Source organism: Podarcis erhardii, assembly GCF_964252035.2.
Source record: "Podarcis erhardii genome assembly, chromosome: 3".
Lineage (NCBI taxonomy): Eukaryota > Metazoa > Chordata > Lepidosauria > Squamata > Lacertidae > Podarcis > Podarcis erhardii.
The window spans coordinates 59,098,616-59,114,600 of NC_138507.1; the positions used below are offsets into that span (position 1 = coordinate 59,098,616).

General features: G+C 41.8%; 1 protein-coding gene across 7 annotated transcripts in view; it reads left to right on the plus strand.

The window, feature by feature from the left end:
• The window catches only part of LAMA2 (laminin subunit alpha 2), a 374,353-nt gene that overhangs the window by 278,080 nt on the left and 80,288 nt on the right, over positions 1-15,985 (plus strand). For all 7 annotated transcript variants that reach the window (XM_081856105.1, XM_081856106.1, XM_081856108.1 and 4 more), the window contains 6 exons: positions 2,058-2,200; positions 2,675-2,773; positions 7,395-7,506; positions 10,010-10,172; positions 12,399-12,609; positions 14,080-14,196. In XM_081856105.1, the coding sequence (XP_081712231.1) occupies positions 2,058-2,200; positions 2,675-2,773; positions 7,395-7,506; positions 10,010-10,172; positions 12,399-12,609; positions 14,080-14,196 (845 nt within the window). The remainder of the gene's footprint in view (positions 1-2,057; positions 2,201-2,674; positions 2,774-7,394; positions 7,507-10,009; positions 10,173-12,398; positions 12,610-14,079; positions 14,197-15,985) is intronic.

Below are 15,985 nucleotides of genomic sequence, written 5' to 3' on the forward strand. Positions count from 1 at the left end.
TAAACGGGAGCTTTTAGTTCCATGCTGGCTGAAGCAGCATCATAGCTGCTTATATGAGAAAGAGTTGACATGAATTTGACTGAATGCCAAAAAGTATAGGAAGGGATAACATTTGTGCATAGCCCCCCATCCTGCTCAGCATGGTAGTAGAAGTAATATATTACTTATACCCCAACCATCTGTCTGGGTTGCCCCAGCCACTCTGGACGACTTCCAACCTAATAAAAAGACAGCAAAACTTCACACATTAAAAAAATCCCAATACAGGGATAACTTCAGCTCTCTTGGGGGGGGGGGGAGTACAATTTTGCATTTTTATATACACATTTAAACAGGGGCTCCAAAAACTACTCTTCTCCCAAGTCATTTCAAAGAGGCTCCACAATGGAGTCCTGTGGTTAATTCTTGGCAGCCCTTGACTGGTCATAATGATTGAGTTTTGGAGAAAAGACTGGAGGGAAGATTATCATTTGTGGTTAATGTCTTGAGTAAGGGCTCTAGAATAATCCCAGATAGTGGTTGTGGGTGTACCATTATTTAAACACAATCCTTAATCATCTGTACAGTGGTACCTCGGGTTACATACGCTTCAGGTTACATACGCTTCAGGTTACAGACTCCGCTAACCCAGAAATAGTACCTCGGGTTAAGAACTTTGCTTCAGGATGAGAACAGAAATCATGCTCTGGCGGCGCAGCGGCAGCAAAAGGCCCCATTAGCTAAAGTGGTGCTTCAGGTTAAGAATAGTTTCAGGTTAAGTTTGGACCTCTGGAATGAATTAAGTACTTAACCCGAGGTACCACTGTACTGGGAAGTTCTGTGGTTCTGCAGCTCTTCTATGCAACCCATGTGTTGCAAACACGAGCAAGCCCTTAATTCTACTGATGACAAAAGGGCAAATTGTTTTACATGCATACATTCTGCTTTAAAAATTTGAATTAAGGTAATTTTAGATTGTCTAGATTAATTTTCCTATGGCAGAGACTTTTATTATTAGTTTCCTTAATGAGAACATTATGATGTCTCATGCATGATTGCATTATTCACCTGCTCTTGAATCTCAAGTTTATTTCCCTCCTTATTTTTCACTTCCAAGGTCTTACCATTCTGCTTTAATTTCCCAATGTATTTTGTACTTCTCCATTTCTACCACCTTGAGCCACCAGTCTCCTGCTCTCTTACCATTTTTTTCACCATGCTCCCTTGTTATCCTTATCCCTGGAATGGTCTCGTTGGCATAAGTTTGTCCCTCTCACAGTTTCCCCACCCCACCCCAGTGTTGTACCCCTACTGTAGTGCTGCCTTCTGACATCCATGCACTGTGTGTCTCCAAAGGATCCATACATACACTTGCAGTTTGGGTGCAACTGGGTGTCCCAGCCATGTTTGTATGGATCCTTTCCTGACAAATGTACTCAACACATGGTGCTTGGGGGGGGGGATGGGACGATGACTATCCCAGGAAAACTGTGAGTGCCCTACATGCAAGTAATGTGTGAACAGGGCTTCCCTTTTCCCTTTAAGTCCGAACTCAAAAGTCCCATTTCTTTTATGAAGCCACGCTACTGGCATTACTCCCAATCAACAATTGAATTTAGCCATTGTGAATTAAATGAATTTGCTTGCATTCATCCTTGTTGTCCATGCCTATGCCCACCCATCCCCATGTTATGTCTTCCCTCTCTCCATCCAAATTGAGATTATAAGCTCCTCTGGACTGTGACCTGTGGTTTGCTTTTGTGACTTTATAAAATGCACTATATACTGAATTCCCCCTATACAAAAAAGCAATAGCTGAAAACACATTGTAAATCACAAAGCCCTGTTTTCAAGTTGTTGACAATTAGATATCCCATTTTATCCCATCTGCTGCTCACATCTTTGTTTCCTTTCCTTTTATTGCACCATGGGTTTTTAAGGCACCATTTATTGGAGTTTAGTGGCCTTATATTTTGGAGAACTTTATGGGCACTGTAAAATATTTCTGAGTTGAAATACCAAGCATCTGCCTCAAATATTTAGCAAGAATAAATATTCTTTACTGTCCTTTCCCACAGTTTGTGATGACGAGTGCACTGGAGTCCTGCTTCGTGACTTAGAATCTCTAAACCAGATGGCTTTGAGTGTCAATCTCAGTGGCCCGCTACACCCTCCATATAAAATGCTTTATTCGTTTGAAAATACGACCCAGGAATTAAAGGTATTCTCAAAACCATCACCAGCTTTAGATTTCACATCTGGATAGAGAGGCCAGCACACACGCTTTTGTTGGCATGTGAGATTATGTTTAGATCAGGATGGGTTGGTGGTGTATTAATGGTTTGATTACTTAGTTTAAGCATGCCGCAGTGGTTAAATAGCTATTACAATAAATTATAAGTAGAAGATGCTATAGTAATTCATGTTTCTTCTCTTGGACGGAAGGAAACAAATTGCCATGAAATGTGTGCTGTTAATGTCACAAAATGACTCTTAACATTTGATAAAGAAAAGCCACATTACATGTTTATCAGTGCAGCGTCTACTCAGACCCATGCATATACTGCTTGCCCTCTTTTATGAACATGCTTTATGTGTCAGCAGCAGCAATAATTAAGGTCAACAGAGCAGCTTCATTCAGTAATGTGTTATTTCTGAAATCCATAATGTAAAATGTTTGACTTTATTTCCTCAGCATTTACTGTCACCTCAGCGAGCACCAGAGAGACTCCTTCAGGTGGCAAAGAAGAACTTGGATACTCTTGTGACAGAGATGGATGAGCTTTTGACAAGGGTGAGCCCAGAGGGTAAAGGGTTAGATCCCGATTTCATTTTTAAGAAAAGCGTTTCAGGACACGTTCTTATGTTACTTCCCAAGGACCCCATCTCATGTTGTTAGGCCCAGGGCCGTCTTTAGCATATGCACTGCCGGGGTGCAAAGATCCGCCCAGCGCCCCCAAATTTAGTTTAGCCCCCAAATTAACTTTTATTATGCTTATGTCACTATTATCATTTGATAAATGGCGCTCACGCCTGCGCAGCTCCAAAAGGAGTTTTTGTCTGAGTGTTTTTGTTTAAAACCAGCTTTTCTAAAGAAGACAAAGAACACAGCGTTAAAGACTCCACACATATGAGGTGTATGAAAGATGAGACAGGTGGGCATTGTGCACATGCGTGGGAGAGCCATCTCGGGCAGCCTTTCATTGTGGGAGCAACCTTATTTCTAGAGGAGCTGGGAGGGCCCTTGCAAGTGCATATATACAAGCTCTTCTTCCGGAGCCTGTGCACACTCCCTTCGCTAGATAGACGCATTCTCTTTCTGTCTGTCTCTCCCTCTTTCTTGTCACTCCCCCTCCTCCCAGCCTTGGTGAGCGAGACTTTCCAGAGTGCTCTCCCTGCAGCAGCATTAGCAGGCAGGTAGCGCGAGATCAGTCGTGTCAAAGGTTTAGCTGACCCCTGCTGCCACATAGCAGCTCAATTAAATACACTTAGGTAACTTCAGCGGCGGGTGCCTGGCACCCCCCAGAATTCTGTGCCCTGGTGCCCCTCACCCCTTGCACCCCCAGGTAAAGACGGCCCTGGTTATGCCAATGTCTGTATGCAGGATGTTCTAAAGCTTCAGGTGTTCTAAAGCCCCATACAAGCAGCATCATGTGAAATGAGTGGGTACAAATGCCCCAGTCTCTACCTCTGTTGTTGCCAGGGTCACCCTCCATGGCTTGAAGGGTGAACTTCTAAAACGTGGAGCCCCCTGTTCTTATGGAGGCTCTCCTTGCTGTTTACAACTCTGATTGCCTCAGTTCTCCACCACACAATGCTATTCGAGTGAGGGGTTTTAATGCCTGAAGAGGGCTAGGAAGTCATGTGGTATGGGTGGTAATAGGGATACTTCACACACTGCTCTCAAGGAGAATGTGACACAATTAGTGTAAGAATGGTGTTCAAATGATTCTTTGGTTGATAAAGAAATTAAGCCTCCGCTATTTGCCAATATCAAGGTGTGTTCAAGGTGTATCAAGCTGTATTAAGACATTTTCTGAGAGCCTCACATAGTCCATCAAAGAAAGTAGAATTAAAAATAGAGAGCAATGGGAAGGGGTGTCCATTCCAGATCAGAACTCTGGCTTGGGAGTGGAGCTTCCATTATTTGTTCTTTCTGTGGTCCTGTCCTGGATCAGGTCCTGTGAATTTAAGTGGCCCAGGTTTAAGTACAAAGGAGTTAGGCAGTGACCTTGGTTTATTTCAACAGCTAATTAGACACCATCTCAGCTGCTTTCTCATTCTGCCTGAGGGTTGTCTAAGTGTACGCTGAAAGCTTATTTTCTACTATAATAGAGGCTGGTCAACCTTTTTTTTGACAAGGATCAGCTGTTTTGTACCTGTGTCCTACACCATGCAATTGTGTCAATAGCCAGAAAAATAGAATGAATAGAATGTGATTTCTCACAAAGTAACACTGTTATTTTCTACCAAGGGCTGCTTTTATAAAGCTCTGGAAGGAAGATATAGGCAAGGCTTCATTTCGCTTTTACTTCAGTTTGTCTTTTTTTTATATTTGTGCTAGCATTTGTCTGACCTGTGGAAATAAAATAAAAACACTTTTGTTTATTCCAGTTTGTAATCCAACAGAGGCACAGCCAGACAGAGAAAATCGTGTATTCAAATCAAATCTCAGTTATGACTTAGAGCCTATCAAGCAACCTTCATTTAGAAGAGATGAGGGAGAAATCTTGTTATTAAAAACACCTTTATTTTGTAGGCGGTAAAGTTCTCCTGAGATGACACCTCTGTTGTTTGTTATTCCTTTTATTAGTAAAGACTCCAAACTGTGCAGAAATTGGAATTTCATTAGTCAATCAGGTAGTAAGAATTTATATTAATATAAAGTGTGCCACCTAGTGGTGAAGTAGCCTAGGTCTTATTTCAACCGTGATTTGGTTGTTTGAACAATGTTGTTTGAACAACGGGAGAAGAACCTGGGAGGGAGGTGAATGATTTAACTTGGAGGTTCAACATTTTATATATATATAATAAAAAAAATTGTATCCTTGATGCTGGGAGATAAAAATCCCACTTTGTAAGTAAACACTGCTTGATATAACACACTGTATTTTAGAGAAAATGAGTGAATGTCTGTTCCCTATCAGAAACTGGGAATAGCAGGTCTTAGGCACTATGCCTCTCTCAAATCCATAAGATGTTGATGGTTCAAATCAATAAATCCCCTGTTTGTTAAACACAGAATCTCAGTGAACCAGTCAAGCCCTGTCTGCAGGGGTATAGTTACCAGGGATAGATCTTTTAACTGTTAGATCATGAGTTGGCAAACTAAGGCCCCTGGGCCAGATCAGGCCCACCTGGGTCCTAAATCTGGCCCACACCACAAAGCCAGAACCCACCACAAAGCCGAGACTCCCGGTGATGGTGATGGGAGGAAGTGGTCGAGCGGCGGTGCCTCTGCCAATCAAACGCTGTGCCTGGTTTACCTCAGCGGCATTTGATTGGCAAAGACGTCCCCCGCACCGCACTGAGGTAAATCAGGCTTGGTGTTTGATTGGCAGAGCCACCTCTGCTTTGCCTCTTCCTTCCGCCGCCGCTGCCCTGGTGCTCCTGTGGGCCAGAGAGCGGAGCGAATGAGCTTCACGAGAAGCGGCGGCGGCAGCAGCCCCTGGGAGAGTAAGCACAGTGTCTTCTTTCTCTAGGCGGGGAGAAAGCCCATTTCACCCCACCACTGCCAGCCCTTCAGTGAATGAGGCAGGTGGCAAACCAAGAAGGCAGCTGGGGCTGGGGCTGAGGGTGGAGAAGGACTACTTGCCCCCTCACAGTGTGCATAGGAATTTGTTTTTTTAAAAAATAAAAACATAGTCCAGCCCTCCACAAGGTCTGAGGGATAGTGGACCGGCCCCCTGTGAAAAAAGTTTGCTGACCCCTTTGTTAGATGGTCAGGCTAAGAAGCAGAATAAGAGTGAGGAGGAGGAAACAGGACTGCAGCATCAGATATGCATGCTCCACGTCTTGCCCCCCATCTTACAAAAAAATGCTGTCAAGTACGCAGTTTTTATATTTCCCCCAACTATCAGCAGTCAGTTGCTCAAGCCTCAAGCCTTCTCCTTTCAAATTCTTGACCCCAAGTTGTCAGTACATGGTCAGAGAGAAGTTAGCCCTGTAACACTGGTGAAAACTATACTGTTTAGACAGAACCTCTCTAACACAAGTTTTCTTTGTTAACCTGTCAGTCGATATTGATGTTTTATTGATAATTTTTATGTGGATTTTATTCTCATATTTTGTACTCTGCCTTGAAATATTTGGGGGTGCATTATGGTTACATCAATAAATAAACACATTTTGATCTAGGGTCTTACTCTGGAATGAAATTGCACTTGCAGGGACCAGGGACCTTATAGTTCTGAGGAGATTATGTATTGTAGGCCTTTATTGTGCATGTTCAGCCAGTTCTGTTCTGTAACACAGAAATAACAAACTTCATGAGGTATCTAGCATTTTCCGTTGCTTCTTTTCTGGTAGCAGTGTGTTCTTTTCTAAGCGAAGCATTGATTCCTCCCTCGTAGCATTTAGAATGGATACATAGCTTTAATGTTGAAAACATTAAAGACTTTGAGAAAACTAAAGGTACAAAAGTGGAAATGCAGTCTATAAGCAAAAGGTAGGGTTTATTCTTTGACGCTTGTCTGGAGGCATCAAAGTTCTCTTATAAAAGAAGGCGACACATGAGTACATGCATACATTATATTCCTTGATGTGGAAAGAACTTACATGAATGAATAGTTCATAAAAACATAGGGTTGCATCCAGTGTTTAACATGGCCCTTCAAAAATCAATGGGCATGACTAACTTGGGTCCATAAATGTCAATGGGTCTGCTTTGAATAGAACATAGTGGGATGTAACCCATACTCAACTTATTAAAAAGCATAACAAGAGTGTAAACAGCCTGTGAAGTATCCATTGCAAGAATGATCTGGAATGTAACTTTAGTGTTCTGTAAGTTACACTGAAATCAATATGGCTGAAGTGGCTAATAAAACACTAAAACCTTCATGGTTTTAATACACTTCAGTACTTTTGCCATGGATGGAGCCTGACGTGTGCTAAGAATGATAGCTTGTGAACAAAGTCAAAGAAAAAGAATGTCATCTGGGATCTCTTTGTGTCCTGTTCCAGTATGTGTTCTAAGAACCCAGAATAAAGCCTCGGATGCCTCTTTAATGGTAGAAGGGAGTAATAAAATGTAATTGTGTACTTGGGAAGACTGTGTGTCACTTCCAGTATATCTGATCAATAATTCATTGATTGCCTTTTGCTTGAGGTAAAGTTTCCAAGTAGATTCAGACAGATGGAGTATCTTCTTGTCATGTTCATTAATTACACGTTTCTTTAATCTGTATCGCCAGGCGACCAAGGTGACAGCAGATGGGGAGCAAACTGGGCAGCACGCTCAGGCAACTAATGAGAGAGCGAAGATGCTTGGACAGTTCATCAAGGGCACCCTCCAAGCAGCAGAAGGTATCAGAGAAGGGGGAGGCAGTGCCAATAGCCTCTTGAGAAATGTAAAGCATCATGTGTTGGGACTAAGAACACGAAAGCACTGAAAAAGAGTACATGAGCTGAAAGAAATCAATCGATTAAAATGCTGGACTTGTTAAATGAAAAAAACCTATATAGCCAAATAATTGCAGACTTCCTGCAATCTAAGGGTACCGTTTGCTACAACTGTTGGCAGATTGGCAATTAAAAGCACAGAGCAGCAGAAAAATTGAACATTCTCCTTCAGGGATGTTCAGGTTCTTAAAGAATAACTATTATGATTAAATAACTAATGGGGAACTTCTGCTTTGCTGTTGTTTATTTTCAAGGCAGTGAAAATTACATTTGGGAGGAAAAGGGGGTGGGGGAAATCCTCTGTTGTTTTAGCATTCTATGTGGTGCATTAACGGTACATTTTTAATTTCTCAAAATGGCTTTAAAAATGCATTACTACTTACTGTTAATGAACATCTGCTATTTAGCATTTGCAGATGACAGCTAGCCATACATATGCGCTGGGACTTAGGCATTATGCCCCTGCAAGGTGCATGATTTTCTAAACTTTAAAGTACAGTTGAGAGCCATAATTAAAGGTATCAAGTCATTTTGGGTGGGGGGTTGAAAATAAGAGAACACTGTGCATAAGTAATAAACAAAAAGGGAGCAAAACAACCAATTATTATAAACTTGGTACAGCACAGTCATTGTTTGAATTTAGATTTCATAGTCTGGCCTCCGTTGTTCTCTTCCTTCCTGTTCCTAGTTGATCTTTTATTTTCCAGCTAAAGTAATCAGAACTGCCTGCAATTTTCACTACTCCAATCCACCTATGTGCCTGCTCAGCAGCCATAGCTGCACAACTGAATCCATAGCCAATAACCTATTGGCTGTTCAGTGGCATAGGGAGAATACAAGGGACTAGACCCAGTCACCCTCTTCCCCCCCCAAAAAAAAAACCCAGATTGACACATCTACGTGTGTGTGTGTGTGTGTGTGTGTGTGTGTGTGTGTGTGTGAGATTCCACACACCCAGCCCTGAAAGCTAAATTAAGAGGCGAGAACCTTGCTGAAGGCCTTCTTTGCACAGGCGATTCTTCATTTAATAAGAAATATTGGAAAGGCCCTTAGTGAGACGGGGGGGGGGGGAGGTGACCTGCAATTTCCTGCTAAAAACCTGACAGCAGTTAATAGGAAATGCTTCTCATTGAAACCCTGGATAACTGCTGCAAGCCAGAGTAGACAATTTTGGTCCAAATGGACAAAGTCTAACATAGTATAAGGCAACCTAGGAGGCTGTGTTTTCAATTTTCATGGTGTTATGAATGTCTCTTACATCAGTGTTTCCCAACCTTGGGTCGCCAGCTGTTTTTGGACTACAACTCCCATCATCCCTTGCGAGCAAGACCAATGGTCAGGGATGATGGGAATTGTAGTCCAACAGCAGCTGGAGAGCCAACGTTGGGAAACACTGTCTTACATTCACAAAAATCTGGATACTAATAAATTAACATTCCTGTCCTAAATGCATAGATGATTATAGCATTCTTTTGGGGGAGTTTCCTCTAAAGCATAAGCTTCACACAATCCCAGACACTTAATTTGATGTAACAAGTCTTAAGTTCAGGCTCTCTAGCATTATTTATAGTATTATAGTGTACCAAACATACAATGATGAATGCTTTATGTATACTGTTGACTTCTTGCTCTGCCCTAAGAAGTCTCCATACAATTATTTCTCAATCTGTTGCAAATTAAGGATTGCCTCTAACAAACAATCTTTTAACATAATCGAGACCTTTCATTAAAATTATTTCCTCAGTCTCCAAAGTTTCACTATTTATATTGTCCCTGATAATAATTTAACCCCCCTGTTTGCTTCAAATCCCACCTTTTCTATAAAGCTTTTAGTACAGCAACCTAGTCATATCCCACTCTAACCAAGCTTACTTATAGCCCAGTTCATGTATTCTAAATCCTGAAAACAATATAGGAAAGCTGGATTGAGCACACTATCTCTGCCCACCATGTCACTCTCCGTGAGGTGGAAGAATAACTTCTGAAACAGGAAACCTACTCTGTTCACAAGGACCTGCTTTGCATGATTTAGAACCATAGAAAATCAGGATTCTAAATCACACAGGACAGCTACTTGAGTAGAGCCAACTCCTAACTTTGGAATTTATTCTTCCAAGTCATGGTAGGTGATTGGGGGTGGGGGGTGGAGCAAACATCCCCACTCTCCCAGACATTCATATTGGGGTTTCTGAGTGCTTGAATATGGCTCAAGTATAACCAATAAACATATATTTATTGTGCTTTAATTGTTGTAACCCTCCCTGGGACCTCGGGGTGAAGGGTGGGTAATAAATGATAATAATAACAATCTTCTGTTTATCCCTGCTTCCATTTCCATTTCCTTCCCTTCCTCTGTTTTCCCTTGTCTCTCTTTGTTGATATATATAATTTGTCAACTTTTCTGCAGCTGCAAACGAAACAGCTTTGAAGCTGAATGAGACACTTGGAACCCCAGACAAGCCTCTGGACAAAAGCCTTCAAGAATTGCAGAGGGATGTTGACAGAATGATGGCATTGCTCAGGAAGAGAAAGCTGGGTGTCCAAGAGAAGGCAGCCCAAGATGAGCTAGAGTGAGTAGCAAAGCAATAAATATAATTGAGTTAGCAAATAAGTTCTAAAGAAAATGACTGTAATCTATTCAGATTTCAGTGGAACTTGAATTTTCAGTAGTGGTTCTGGTCCACTCAAACAGACAATGAAGGCAGGGATAAAAGTAAGGATTTATTTTCTGATTCAGAAAACTCATAGTCATTTATCAGCATTGGAAGATTTGCTCTAAGTAGCCAAAAATGATTAAACTTAACCAGAACCTCCAAAAACCTGGTTTGTACTGGCATTTTTGGATACTTGGAGCCTTCAAATTTATTGTCTGGATTAACAGCTTTATAAAAGCACCAACAGTAGTTGCCTGAGGTCATCCCATACACACCCAGCTATGCTGACCTGACCACTTCTTTGATCGTGTACCTAGAAATAAATGAGGCACTGGGCAGCTACATCTATTGTCACTTGTACAGAATAGCTCTTTTTCAAGCACACAGATCTATTGGCCAGCAAACATATTCCCATAGATAAACTGTTTGTTATCGAAAACATCCCCATTACTATTTCCACATTAATTTATGTCTGATTTCATGTCATTCTTTTCCCTTTGCAGTTTCCCTTTTCATTCTAAGTGCATGACTTGAGAATAAATCCTATTGACTTCAGGGGAACTTACATCTGAGTAATGAGTTTAGGACCACAGTGTAACTCATTATATATAACTCTACTCCTTCTAGTATGGTGGTTCAGTACAATAGATAGCTGACATGGAGTTTGTTCCATCCTTCAGACAAAACTGGAAAATACTCAGAATCTCAAGCCTATTCTGCTATTCTACGCTGATTACTTTGAAATAACCAGTCAGATCTTTGGCTATGGTAGCATGTAAAATTAAATGCATAGGTGTACTATGATTTTTTTGTTTCGTTTTAAGGTTAAGAGTATGCTATTTATTTCAAACAGAGGGCAGGGGTAAGAAAGTAAAACAGGAATAACAGGACATGGGAGATAACAAGTAATTAGTGTGTGAAAATATAGGGCAGGAATCAACTAACCCATTCAATCAGTGCAAGGATATCTGCTTGTGCAGCAGGACTTTCCCCATTTCCTCATTCTGTGTGGATGGTACTGGTTGCCAGCTGGGTACTTGTAACATGGAATGGCAGCTTCAGTTGCATGGCCTCCATGTGTCTATTCCAGTGATCTGACAAATCCAGGAGCTCTCCAATTCCAAGGTAGTGCTGAAACTTGAACTAACCAGAGCCGTCTTACCCATAGGCGCTAGGGGTGCAGGGCTGAGAGTCTGGGCCCGAGAGTTGAGTCCGGGGAAGAGCCCGCCCATCAGTTGGAGTGCCGCGGCGGGCTCTTCTGCTGCGGATGGCTCTGCGCCGCGAGTTCGGGGGCGACCAAGCCAGCAAGATGCTAAGGTGGCTGGCTGGTTCTGCTCTCCTGCACGCCTGGGACTGGGCAACCGGGGGGGGGGGGACACCAGGCGGATCTTTGCACCCCAGCGCTGCATATGCTTAAGACAGCCCTGGAGCTAACCACAACCTAGAATAGCATTCCATATCCATATTGATTAAATAACACATCGGTTAAAGGTGTGGGTTTTTTCATTCATTCAAATAGGGGTAGAATTGACCCCCAAAGCCACAAGTGAAAACATAGAATTTTTCACTAATTTGAAGCACCACATGGCAATTTGCATTTCATTATGGTTGAAGACTATCTAAAAGAATTTGTTAATGATTTCTTTATAGTGCTTTATAGTGCTATCTGGGTGCATTTGACCCTGCTTGTAAACTGAAGGTTAATGAGAGGACTTTTGTTAACTTGTTTTAAAAACTATATGCAAAAAATAAAAAATGAAGTTGATTGCAAACATTGGTTTGCAACTTTGCAAATCTGCAATTTAGGCCAGAATCAGTCAACACGAAACCTCTTTGGAATAGGGTTTTTGTTTTGTTTTTGTCCTCCAAATTAAGCATGGCAAGCAGCAGAAAGTTAAATTTGCTGCTGGTGTTTCTGGTTTGGATTTAGACATTCATCACATAATTTTTTATTTATTTTTTTACCAATATTCCAGAGTTGGAATAAACACCCAGAACTGAGGGGATCCAGGCAATTTTGTAATGTGTTCTAATAATTTGTAAGAAAATCTAACCCAAGTCCATTTTAAAACAGACATCATAAGCACATGGAATCATAAATATAGCAGGCATATTAACAATACCGTGTCTCATACGTTACAGAGCAGCAGAAGCCCTCTTAAAGAGAGTGAATAAACTGTTTGGAGATCCTAGGAAGAGAACAGAGGAGCTCAAAAATGAAGTCCGAGACAAGCTGGCAGACTACCAAGATAAAGTTAATGATGCTCTAGACCTGCTGAGAGAAGCAACCAACAAAATTAGGGAGGCAAATAGACTATCTGCAATCAACCAAGGAAATATGACATCTGTGGAGGTGAGATGCCCCACTCTGACTGTCTGACAATCTACCACATGCAGATTCTCTCAGAATCAGAAATGTTTTTCCCTCTGCTTTTAAAACACTACAAGCAGATTTAAAATCTTGACAAATTAATTGACATGTTTTAATTCCTAGTTGGGGGACTAAGTTAAATTACTATTGATGCCAGAAAGAAATGAAATGGAACTTAAATTTTTACTCTAGTGAATAGTATGTGATCTACGCATGTGTATATTATAGTACAGATGGAATATAGCAACCCAAGTAGTCATGGCCCCAAACAATCATTGTTCTAAAATCTGTGTTGAGACTATACACAGACCCAGCCAATCAAGATTTAGTATTAGGATGGATATACTTCCTCATTCAGGGACGTGGGTCGATTGCTAGGACTTGCCGATCGCATGGTCGGCGGTTTGAATCCCCGCAGCGGGGTGCGCTCCCATCGTTCGGTCCCAGCGCCTGCCAACCTAGCAGTTCGAAAGCACCTCCGGGTGCAAGTAGATAAATAGGGACCACTTACCAGTGGGAAGGTAAACGGCGTTCCGTGTGCTGCGCTGGCTCGCCAGATGCAGCTTGTCACGCTGGCCACATGACCCGGAAGTGTCTCCGGACAGCGCTGGCCCCCGGCCTCTTAAGTGAGATGGGCGCACAACCCTAGAGTCAGACACAACTGGCCCGTACGGGCAGGGGTACCTTTACCTTTACCTTTACTTCCTCATTCTGTCTTGTTCTCAAGTCAGGAATTAAATGGGCATATGTAAATTCAGATTATAAATCAAACTACCCTATATTTTTTATTGTTAGCAACTGGTGTAAATGATTTCTCTTGATTTAATTTTAATTGCGACGTCTTGAAAGCACATTATACCATACATTAACAAGTGCTTAGCCATGACAGTAAGAGTGAAGTCAACCTCAAATGAAGACAAATGTTTCGGTTTCTTGTTTGTTTCAGTCTTTTCTGTCTCAAGGCTGTTATGAGTTGCATGATGCTAGCTTCCATGAAATACTTGGGGGGCCTGAAGGGCTAACCATCGCCGTTCCCTAAAGGTAGATCAGTTGCTTCTTCAAGGTAGAGAGAAGGAAGATGCAGAAAATTAAAATATTTTCTTCTCTGTAGAATTTTATGATGTAATCATCCCTTTGAATTCTCTGTTTTAATCAGATTCCTCAGATCATGGCAAGCTCCCCAAAATGACATTTTTCACAGAATGCTGGAAAGATGAACCAGATGTATAGCATTTTACAATCACTTACTCAGCTTCGTATGCAATTTCCTAAATCTCATATTACAGAAGGTAGAAATCCTGAGGTTTCTTAAAAAACACCTTCCTGTACTTCATAACACAAAATAAGCAACAAAAGTGCTGCGAACACAATGTTTTATTAAATATAAAATATAAAAACAAACGCATGTTCATTTTGAGCCATTTTCCTCACATAAACAAATACAATCTATAGGAAAAGAAGCAAGCTTTAGAAGATGGACGACAGGCGGTCGAAAACACTCTAAAAGAAGGAAATGACATCCTTAGTGAAGCTAATGACCTTGCAAATGGAATCAATTTAGCTGTGGAGGTAAATATTATATGGTTGAAGGATGAGCACAAAGAAACAGATTTTCACAACAGTGAAATATTTTATTTTACTATGTACAGGCAGCAACCATTTTGCGTGCGTCCAGTTGACAGCCGACGCATGGGTCCATGTGAAGGCGAAAGAAGGCAGGACAGTGGTGGAATGGTGGACATAATGGGGGTAACAGGGTGGGGGGCTTCTGCATACTCCAGTGACATGCAGGGGCCAGGAATGGAACCCCCCCCCCCAAAAAAAAATGGTTGCCGCCTGTATTTCTTACTATAAATGCATTTACTGGTATATAACTGCTTCAATTTGTATTCTGTTGCAAACCATTCTGTGGCCTTTTGAAGAAGGACATTATATAGATTTAATTAATAAATAAGTAGGAGCAATAACAGTCAAATGTGATTTATATCTATTGGAAACTTTCAACTTTGCCATCTTCCCATGTATGTATTCCCATGAGAAAATCTAAGGGTGAAGACAGACTAGCTGTGGTTGCACAGAACCACATCTTACCAGGACACTGAAAATGTGCTGGCTCCCAGGGAGGAAACCACAATTGCTTTGCTCCTCCCTGTTTCTTTTAGCTTAGTGCTGCATGGCAGCCAAGTCAAAGTTTGTCTTTTTGTGTTGTCCAAACCTGGGATCACAGAATTGCAGGGTTGGAAGGGTCATCTAGTCCAACTCCCTGCAATGTAGGAATCCTGCCCACAGCCATCCCTGGGTAGGCTCAAACCACCAACCTTCTGGTTAACAGTCAGACACACTGACCCATTGCACCACAGAGATTTATGGTTAAACTGTCTTCTCCTTACCTATGATCTGCAGCCAAGGTTTTTTCTTCGGCTTACGGTGGCATGTGAACCAGACCACAAACATTCTAAACTGTTGTGGAATTGATTTTGACACACACATGCTACACTCTGATGCATTTGTTCATGGGACAGAAAAAAGTCACCATATATAACTGTCTTCATAAGGATGGGTGACATGCTCTGCATGTTTATCGGCCTGGAAAAGCCAAGTTAAAATCTGACGAATTTCATGATTCTGATTTTCTCCTTGCCTTTGAACCAAACATTACAAGCTCCTAAAAGTCATAGCCAAGCCCCAGCCAGAATCAGGAGTTACACTGGCATCTCTAGTCTTCACTCGTAATTCCTTTTGGACTACTCTGTGGTAATCTGATGGGATAATTTCTCTTTCACAAATATCCCTGTTATGCGAGGCAAGGCCTCATGTGGGTGCAAGACAAAGCAAGGTGGGACAAGATTCAGACAGCATAGAGGGTGAGGCAAGGCAAAGGCATGGCAGTGTTCAGACTCAAGGCAAGGCAGAGACTTGAACCACAAGCAAGCTGAAACCAAGTCTTTATATAGTAGCAGCAGCAGGTGCATCCTTATTTTTTAGCACTCCCTCTTATCATTAGCGCCCCCTCTGCTGACAAGTGCTGCTTGACTTAAAGGGGTCATCCTTCTCCAGAAACTTCCTACTGTGATGGAGCAGAGAAGCCTCAGGTCTTTGGGGGTCTTCTGCAGTGGAGGCCCCCAACCCAGAAGATGGCTAATGGTCTGCTCTTGTGGCTCACTGGGGAAATTACTTTTCATTATGCCTTTAAAGCAATAAATAAATAAATCTGTAGAAAATGATTTGGGGAGGAATAATTCCCCTTTATAGTTTCCTTTTGTCATCCACTAAATCTGTATATCTGACAACAGAGCCTGAAATAGCTGGGAGCCAAGCAGCCATGAGGATAACCGACATCCAGATGGGTAGCCACCTG